This window comes from Mustela lutreola, chromosome 15 (genome assembly GCF_030435805.1).
Source record: "Mustela lutreola isolate mMusLut2 chromosome 15, mMusLut2.pri, whole genome shotgun sequence".
Taxonomy (NCBI): Eukaryota; Metazoa; Chordata; class Mammalia; order Carnivora; family Mustelidae; genus Mustela; species Mustela lutreola.
Window position 1 is genome coordinate 46541078 of NC_081304.1, and position 10271 is coordinate 46551348.

At 38.2% G+C, this 10271-nt stretch overlaps 1 protein-coding gene across 1 annotated transcript; it reads right to left on the minus strand.

The window, feature by feature from the left end:
* Positions 1-61: 61 nt before the first annotated feature.
* LOC131816671 (olfactory receptor 1D2-like) lies at positions 62-1042 on the minus strand. The gene has a single exon (XM_059149599.1). It carries the CDS (start codon positions 1031-1033, stop codon positions 62-64), a length of 972 nt encoding a protein of 323 aa, XP_059005582.1. The 5' UTR covers positions 1034-1042.
* Positions 1043-10271: the final 9229 nt, after the last annotated feature.

Genomic DNA, 10271 nt, shown 5'->3' on the forward strand with positions numbered 1-10271 from the left:
GATAATGCTTTGCACATGGTGAAGGAAATTCTCAGTTTCCACTTCAGTGTTCAAAATTACCTCATGTTAACCTCTGGAAGGCTTTCCCTGAGAGCAGTCTTCCCAGAGCCCCATGCATGTCCTTGTTTCTCAGGCTGTAGATGAAAGGGTTCATCATGGGGGTCACCACAGCATACATTACTGTGGCTACTGAGTCCTTCATGGAGTAGGTTTGGAGGGGCTGCAGATATACCATACAAAGTGTCCCATAAAAGAGGGAGACCACAGCCAAATGGGAAGCACAGGTGGAGAAGGCTTTGTACTTGCTAGAGGCTGAGGGTATTCGGAGGATGGCTCTGACAATACGGATGTAAGACATGATCATGAACCCAAAAGGGGTAAGGAAGATAAAGATGCCTGTGGTAATCAACACTATGTGAATGGTCTGGGTGTTGGAACAGGCCAGCCTCAGCAAAACATACATCTCACAGAAAATGTAGTGGATCTTCCGGGATGCACAGAATGTCACCCTGGTCATGAGGAGAGTGAGGGTGAGGCCATAGAGGGCAGAAAGTACCCAACATAAGATGAGGAGCAAAATACAGATCCCAGGGCTCATGGCTGTGACATAGTGGAGGGGGCGGCAGATGGCTACATAGCGGTCATATGCCATTGTGGCCAGGATGAGGTTGTCCAGTGTCACCAGGGAGACCAAGAAGTAGAGCTGTGTTAGGCACCCTGCATAGGAGATGGCTTTGCTCTGGGACTGAAGATTAACCAACATCTTGGGAATTGTATTTGTGACAAAGAATAGGTCAGTGAAGGAGAGGTTGGCCAGGAAGAAGTACATGGGACTGTGCAGGTGGGAGTCAGAGCCAATTGCCAGGATGATGAGCACATTTCCCACCACTGTGACCAGATACATGGACAGGAACATCCAGAACAGGACTCGCTGCTGCTCAGGACTGTCTGAGATCCCCAGGAGTTGGAATTCAGAGACTCCTGTCTGGTTGCCTTCATCCATTTCCCCAACTCTCTGCAACATCAGTACCATCAAATGTCTGCTAAGTGTCCTCTATTGAACAAGGATATTCAGATAAGCAAAATCAATGGTTTTATTAGCATTAAAAATATCTCAGTTTTGTAAAAGTATCATTAAAATAGGCTCAATTTTATACTTTCTTTTAAAATAAGAAAGAAATAACAGACACTAAAACAGAACATAAAAAAATCTTTATGCACCTTAATCATTCAAGGAACTTCTAGTTTGGCATTCTCAATATTCTAGGGATTATGTCAATGTCATATATGAAATCCTATCCTCTTAAATACTCTTATAGTGCTTAAAGATTACTATGTTTGCTATGATAGTATATGTATTCTTTGTATTACACAAAGAATACAAAGTAAAAGTATTGGAAAGGAGAAGGAAAAATTATTTGCTGAAATGAAAATTTATCTGGGAAATCTAAGATAATCAACTGATATGCCATTAGGAATAAAAAGGGTTTTCATGAAACTGGACACTTATACAGTACACGGACCTTACACTCATGGCACTCTCAGTTATTAAGATCGTATTGTCAGAACCCTTGAATTCCAGTCTGAGTGTTGCCACCAGTGAGTTGTCTGGTAAATTACTTGAGACCTTCAATAGTCCATTTCTTCATGTGAAAATGGGCAAGGATAAAATTAAGTAGTAATATTCTTAACACAAGGAGCTTGTCTGCAGTGAGAAGTTAAGAATCATTGCCTATTGTTCTTACATGTAAACACTAATCAGAAATAGGATAGAACATAATGTGAAACAGTCACATCCACACTATCAACAAACAGATCCATGCATTAAAATGTTAGCAGGAGTCAGGCAGGACCTTCAAAATCTCCAGTGAGGCACCATGTACAAATTTAATGATAGATACACAATGATACCAAACAGAAAGATAAATTGGTTGTAATGGTGCATATTCCCTTGAAGTAATCTTAAATTAAATGCACCAAAACATAAAATTCTAACATGGTTTTTAATAAATAAAAGATAATCTAAATGTCATCTTACAAATAAGCATGAAAATAAGCTAAGCAAATGTGGAAAAACAGTAAGGAGTCACTGCTTTGTCACATAGCCGGGACTCTGAAACAGCATGTGCTAATGGTAGAATGAAAGATCACTAGAGCTTGATAGAAACTTTAGAAACAGAGTCAAGTGCATGTAGTATTAAGTGGATTATTGTGATAAAACTTTAAATTAGCAGAAAAAGTTGCACCATGCAATTAATGTCACTGGGACAACTGTCTATTATTTGGGAGAGAAGTTAAGTCAATGTTTTTATCTTACTAAGCAAATTTCAAAGATAGCAAAGACTAAAATATCTATTGCATCTTTTAACCACTTGAAAACATAATGTTTAAGGAGTAAAGATTTTAAAAATAAAAAATAGAGAAATAGAAATAAATTATACCGAATCCTACCATGTGGAGATAGATAACCACTGCTAACATTTTGATGTCTTTTTAGTTGAGGCATGAAAGACAAAAGAATTCTGTCTTGTCAAGCACTGGGCAAAGAACATTGCAGGAAGAGAGCTGTATGTGCAAAGTCCCTGAGGTGGGAAAGGTCCTGTGTTTAAAGCACTAAAAGAAATCAGTACAGTTGAAGGCTTAGAGATTTTTCTTCTTGCATTACCTGCACATTTTTTTTCTTTAATCTTTAAAGTTTTCCCAGTCTTTTTTCATTGGTGCTTCTCCAGTTGAAATTAAGGGTCTTTTCCAATCTAAAATTTATTTCTCCTCTAATTTATTCCACTCTTTCATTATTTTAGTTTTCCTACACTTCTTGAAATTAATACTATAGTAGATATTCATTAGTATTTCATATTGGGAAGCACTAATCCATTACCCTTCACCCCCCCAAACCTCTAGGAAATCTAACTTACCTCTCTGAAAATGAACAGACATACAAAATAATAGTCATTTAATGAACTAAAGAGTCTAAAAGTAAGGTATCATTCTAAGCAATCAGGTGAATGGTCCTCTTATGCAGAAGACTTTCTCTTTTATGAAAAAAGAGAAACTTATAAAAATGATTCATTACATCAATGGCAGGGAAATAGTGCCTCTACCTAAAAAGACTACTTCACTTCAGGAAGTCTTGCTTTTGCATGAAAAACAAAATAAATACAATTTAAAATGGAAGAAGAAATTTTCTTCCAGCATGACAGTATGAGATGCTCCAGTATCCATTCTACACTAAAATTGGTAGAAATATAGAAAAATGATAATTTAAAACTTCTGGAAATGACTCGAAAGGTGAAGAGCAAATGAAGAAACATCTATTCAAGAAAAATTTTGAAAATTCAGTGGAAAACACTGGAAGCTATGGCATTTTGAACCATAACTCTACCTCTTTCCCTCCTATCTCAGTGATGTGTAGACTCCACTCCAGACTACCACATCTCAGAACACAGGTCTTTATACCCAGCAGAAGAACATTCTTCCCATGAGAGCAGATCATTGGTGCTCCTAATCATGCCCTCAGCTACCTGTTGCTGAGGCTAAACCCTAGACAAGTATAGTTGAAAGGTGGGTCCTTTTTCTGCTTAGCTTCCACTTCTGGAATGGAGGCTCTACCTTGGTGTGGAGTGCTCAGTGTCTAAGTATTGTGGGGTCACTCAAAGAGAAGATTGCTAATTTCCTCACCTGCAGCTCCAGAGTCATGGCTTAGAGATTTGCTTGGGTTTAGAAGCAGCCCTAAAAAATAGCTCTTAATTTCTTCTCCCAAGAACTGAGTTTATTTGCAATAAAGCACAGATAAATTCAAGCCCAAAGTTGCTCTCAATAACTGGAGAAAGGCAATTGGGAGGAGATTCGTGGATCTGATACTGATATAGCCTAGGCTGTAGGATCCTTACTGTGTCATAGAAAACAGAGTAAAAAGACAGCTGGGAGGAACCTTCCCAGAGATAGAAGAGATATTAAGCATTGAGTTAAAATACTATTCCTTCCATGGAGTCACAGTTTGATAGGATACATGGTAGAGCAATTTATGCCCCAGGTAATTGCTGAAAATCATAGGAAAATCAACCGCCAAGCAGTGGTGTTTAACAGCTGGGTGTTATGAAGGGAAGAGAGGAGGAGCCTTACCAATTCTATGGTCAGCTCACAATGACTGTAGGCATACCTATGGCTGTGCTGCCCTGAGGAGCAACACCAGAGGCTTACCACTGTGGGGATAAAACTGACTGCAACAAAATAATTCAGCCAACACTAAACAAATAAATAAGTAACAATAACAAGACCCAGAAGGGAGGCTCAGTACCCAGAGTTGCAGCAATGTATTATTGAAAATGTCCATTTTCCAACAAATTTTTATATCATGAAAATAAACAAGAAAATATGACCCATACAACTGGATAAAAAGCAGGCAAGAGAAACCATCTGTGAGAGTGATGAAAGGACAGCCTTAACAGAAAAACACTTCAAAGAAGACATTAAAAGTATGTTCATAGTACTTATAAAACTCAACACCCCCAAAACAAATAATCCAATTTAAAAACGGGCAGAAGAGATGAACAGACATTTCTCTAAAGAAGAAGCCAAGATGGCCAATAGACATGAAAAAATGTTCAATATCACTCATCATCAAGGAAATACAAGTCAAAACTACAATGAGGAAAAAAAAATGCAATGAGATATCACCTCACATCTGTCAGAATCATGAAAAAAAAAAGCACAAGAAACAACAGGTGTTGGTAAGGATGTGGAGGAAAAGGAACCCTCTTGCACAGTTGGGAGGAGTACAAACTGGTGCAGCCACTGAGGAAAGCAGTATGGAGGTTCCTCAAGAAGCTAAAAATGGAGCTACCATATGATCCAACAATTGCACTACTGGATATTTACCCAAAGAATATAAGAACACTAATACAAAGAGATACTTGTACCCCCATGTTTATCACAACATTATTTACAGTAGCCAAGGTATGGAAGCTGTCTATAAAAAAGAATATATATACACATACATTATATATGTATTATATACGTATATACATGTCATTCATAAAAAGAATGAAATCATGCCATGGATGGAGCTAGAGAGTATAATGCTAAGTGAAATAAGTCAGTCAGAGAAAGACAAATACCATATGATTTCAGTCATATATGGGATTTAAGAAAGAACAGATGAGTAAAGGGAAAGAAAGAGATAGAGAAAGAGAAAATCAGGAGACAGACTGTTAACTATAGAGAACAAACTGATGGTTACCAGAGGGGAGGTGAAATAGATGAGGGGATTAAGGAGTACACTTGTCGAGATGAGCACTAATGTATACAATTGTTGAATCACTACATCAGACACTTGAAACTAATATAACACGTTTATTAACTGGAATTAAAATAAAAAATTAAAAAATGAAAAAAAATTGGAAAGAAAATAAAGTTTATAAGCCTCAAAAAAAATTTTCATAAAAAAAGGAAAACGTGTTTAAAGAAGTAAAAGAAAGTATTATGACAATGCCTATCAAATCAAAACTAGCAGTAAGAGGAAGGAATTTAAAAATATAACTGCATAGAAATTGTGAGTTTCTAAGTATAATAATTAAAACAAAAAGTTCCCTGGAGGGGGTCAAGAGTGACTTTGAACTGGCAGAAGAATTAGTAATCCTGTAGATAGATTGTTATAGATTATACAAACTGAAAAAAGAGAAAATGAAGAAAAATGAAGAGAGCCCCAGAGAAATGTGGGACATCTTTAAGCACACAAATACATATGTAGTAGAGTACTGGAAAGAAGAAAGAGAGAGAGAGAGATTGAAAGAGAGAAAGAAAGAGGCGCAGAAAAATATTTGAAGAAATAATTACTGAGAATGTCCCAAATTTATTGAAAAATACTTACACATCTAGAGGCTCAGCAAACAGAGAGAATTCCACAAACAGACACATCATCATAAAAGGGCTAAAAAGTGAATACTGGAAGAAATCCTGAAAACAGCAAGAAACCAATAACTGGGTGAGGTACGTAAACAATGACTCTTGGAACACTGCATCAAAAACTAGTAATGTATTTTATGGTGACTAACATAACACAATAAAAAAAAGAAACTAATAACTATTTATATGGAAACTCTAATAACATTAATAGATCACTTAGCAGACACAATGGGGGCCAGAAGGCAGTGGGATAACATATTTAAAGTATGAAACAAAACCAAAAAACCAAAAAGCCCATCAAACAAGAATTTCATGTCTAGTGAAGCTACTTTTCAAAATGAGGGCAGCATATAAAATATTTCTCAGGAAAACAAAACTGAGAGAATTTGTTCCTAGCAGTCCTGCCTCACAGAAAATACTGAAGGAGTTTTTTTGAACTGAAAGTATAAATGAAAGTATAAATGTAATTCATATGCACACAGAAAACAAGGAACAGTGAAAGGCAATTATGTAAATATAAAATACAGTGTAAATGCTATTTTCTCCTTTCTTGCCTTAACTGATTTACAGACCAAGTATAGAAAATAATATGTGTATGATATATTGTTGAACCTATGGATCTATAATATATGTGTAATATATTGTCAATAGCACCACAAAGGATGTCAGTGGGATCAAACCTGTACTGACTAAGGAAATGACTACAGAGAGTAAAGTAATAATTATAACAATATTTTGTTGGGCTTGTAAATTATTAGATGTTATATCATATAATAGTAGAAAAAGAGGGAAAGGGAATAGATCTACATAAAAACCATGTTTGTATATACACCACTGAAATTAAGCTACAATAGATCTGAAGCTGCTTCTCCCATTTTAAGATGTATATAGGAGATCCTAGAGCAACCACTAACAAAACAAACAACCCAACCCTCAAAGAATATAGTTTCAAAATCATTAAAGAAACTAAAACGCTACATTAGAAACTATTCACTTAATGGAAAAGAAATCAGTTAAGGGAGAAATAGAGGCATAAAAAGACATAAGACATGTAGGAAACATTATTATTTCTTGGGCTTTGTACACTTTTATAGTTTTCCTGTCCTTCAATGTCTGTTCTTCACAATACTGAGAGTGCCTCAAGAACAGGGACAGTAGCATTTTCATTATTGTACCCCAGGACCTTGCACAGCATCAGAAACAGCATAGGATCAACATATGAAGTTGGAACTGAACTGTATATAGAATATTAATCATTGCATGTGTACAGGATGAATGGAGTACAGTGATCAGCCCGAAAGCTTAAATGAATTAGCTATACTACAGATAAAATGCAGTCATCAGAAAAATTAGCCAGTGTGTGTGGGGGAAGTAGGCCTGTTCTGGAATTTCCATCTGGAATATGATGAATTTGAAGTAGCAGCCAGACAAAGAACTGCAAATGTGTGGACAATGAGTAACCGGGGAGATTAGAGTAACTTGGAGCTCCAGTTTGGGGGAAGGGTAGAAGGCCCAGCATTTAGCAGATGAACAGGTTTGTTATCTTCACAAAGTTCACTCCCTGCATATCCAGAGTGGGTGGTGGAGTGGAGGGAGGACATTTTGAGTCAGCAGTTTAGGTTCAAGTCCTAGCTTAACACATACAACTGTTTTTCTGAACAAACAACTACCTCTTATTGAAAGGTTAGACAATGTGTTTTATATCTATTAAAATCTTGTATTTAGTTCACACAATATCACAAGTTGACTCTAATATTCCAATTTCTTGATCAGGCAACCAAGACTTAGGTTAATGATTTACCAAGTTGCTTAACCAGGAGCTGATAGAATCAGAATAAGAGTCTCCTTCTTCTTCCTGGAAAGTCCATGTCCTAATGATTTTGCCATACTTGAATAAGACAATACCTACCTGAAAGGATGTATTGAGAACTGAAATGTTCTACAACCTAAATGGGAGTGACTGTAAAGGGAGTCCTTTTTTTCTGATTATTTCTGATTGTCTCCCACCTTCTCTAGCAGGAAACCCTGCTCTCAGGAAAAGAGGCATCAGGGGCCCAAGTCTCTTTTCCATCCCCAGACTGGCTCTGCCCACCTGTGTCTGCAGAGAGTGACCCAGATGCAGACTCACTTGTGGCTGGTACCTTGGTGCTGTGTACATGGGGAGAGATGAGTGACCGAACCTACTATCATGGGCTTCCCATACATGGGTATGATCTGTCCAAGTCAGCAGCTAGGGAGTAAAATGGAGACAAGGAGAAGAGCCAGGCTATCTCACAGAAGAGTTAATACTCTGCGAATGAAAGGGGATGGTGGGGAAGTGGATTCCCTATCACAGAAGGCATTCAAACGTTATCTCACAGGCTGAGTGGTCATTTCAGAGGTCAAACAAGCATTTAGTGGAAGTAGGTTGTGGTTAAGATCTCTTTTAACTCTAAGATTCCAAACTCCAAGATTCCAGTAATCATGTGATACCTCTTTGGCGTTTAAATGAAAATGGGAGTAACTCTTAGCACAGACTCTATACTTTGTATATATATAGCTTCCCACACTTGTCACCATATAATTCACCTATGTTCAACACCATGAATGAGATAATTTATTTTACCCATACTTAAGGGAGGGTTTTGGTTGAAGAACTCTGTTCAAGGTCATAGAGTGATTTGGTGGCAGGGATGAGGCTTTGACCAGGAGTTCCAAACCATGTGTTTACTTTGTTAGTCAAGAACTGGGAGAAAGTAAAAACCTGGAAACTTGAGGCTAGTAGAAGACTGCTTGCCTCTTAGAGGAACAGTTGGCTAATATTGGGGGGAACTGATGGGCTAATTCCAGAGGCTACTCCAGGCCTCAGAATGAAAATGAGTATAATGGTAACTCCCTGAGTGACCACAACCCTGAGCACACTGGCTACCGTCACTGTTTCTGTCATGGAGACAAAGGTCTTACACCTCCTTAGACCTCATCAGAAACTACTTCCTTCCATAGCCCATTTGTCTGGATTCAGGACCCTCTGGGACATCTGCCTCACAAGTGGGAAAAAAGGAAGCAGGCAAGAGGGCTGGGGAAAGACAGAGAACACCCAGAGGGCTTGATATCTTTGCTTTTCTAACCCTCAAGGCAGGTGTCTCCCATGCTTCACTGTGCAGAGAAACACCTGTGATATTTTAAAACAAAAAGCTGATTTTTTGGCCCCCTTCTGGAAATACTGATTCTGTTTTGAGAACCAAGTCCTTTTTAGCAGCCACCTGGTGATTCTCACTGTGCGGAAATGCTGTTCTGAATCTGCAAGACTCAATGGGTTCTGAGCATTTGTGTGGTCAGATGGGCTTAGAGACACAAAGCCCTCTGCAGTGGGGGCAGAGAGTGTAGGAGTGGTGTGGAAAAGTGTTCCAAACTTGATGTTGGAAAAGTGTCCTTTGGTACCTCCTGTGTTGCTCCCTGGTTGCAGGAAGAAGAGGAGGGCACGGAGCCTCCCCAAGCCACTTCATCCCACCCATGAAGCCTTTCTTGCAGATTTGAGAACAGAGTATGTGACAGCACTTTAAAAACTGTAGAGTGCTAAAAAGATGGGAGGGGATGCCAATTACCTTCAAATATTAAGGGATTAGATTATATGAAGGCCATTAAAGTTTGTATGTTTGTGTGAGAGATGAAAAGTGAAGAAAGAAGATAATAAAGGGTAAAAGGGAGAGAGAATGAAGTCTGTCATGTGCACACCTTACCCACTGTCTTTTGCTGTTCTCAGAGTTGCCTGGTTCTGCTGCCTTGTTTTCTCTTACATAGGATATAAATCCAATCAAGGCATAAAGGACCCTAATGCATTGCTTTCTGAGAACACTTGGCAATTTGTCCTATTGGCTAAAGTGAAAAGGAGGGTATTGGTGCCTGGATCTTCAGTTCTTGTAAAGAAGAGACAGTATGGAAGAAGTGGATGCCCTGATGAGAATGTGGCGTCTGAGAACTGATGCTTGGATCTCAGGTTCATGAAGAAAGGGGGTGTACTGGAGCACATCAGGCCTATTTATTACTTTTGTAGAGGCCTTGGGGAAGCAATCCCAAGACAGCTTGTTGAGATGAACCTGGAAAATTGCTCCAACATCAGTATCTGTTAGAAAGTTTCTTGGGAAATTGGTCTTTTTTACAAAAGTAAACCAACTCCATATTGGGCAGCATCTTAAAAGGTTTCCTAGGAGTAAGAATAAACCATAATTAAAGAAGACTTCACACACATACTCCTGCCGGGCTTTGAGTGATTAGAGGACTGGAAAATCTGAAGCACTAAATTTGAATTAGGATGATTTGAGATTGCTATGACCCCAAATACTAAATAAAAACAATTGAGAAAAATCACATTTAGAGGAAAATGATGT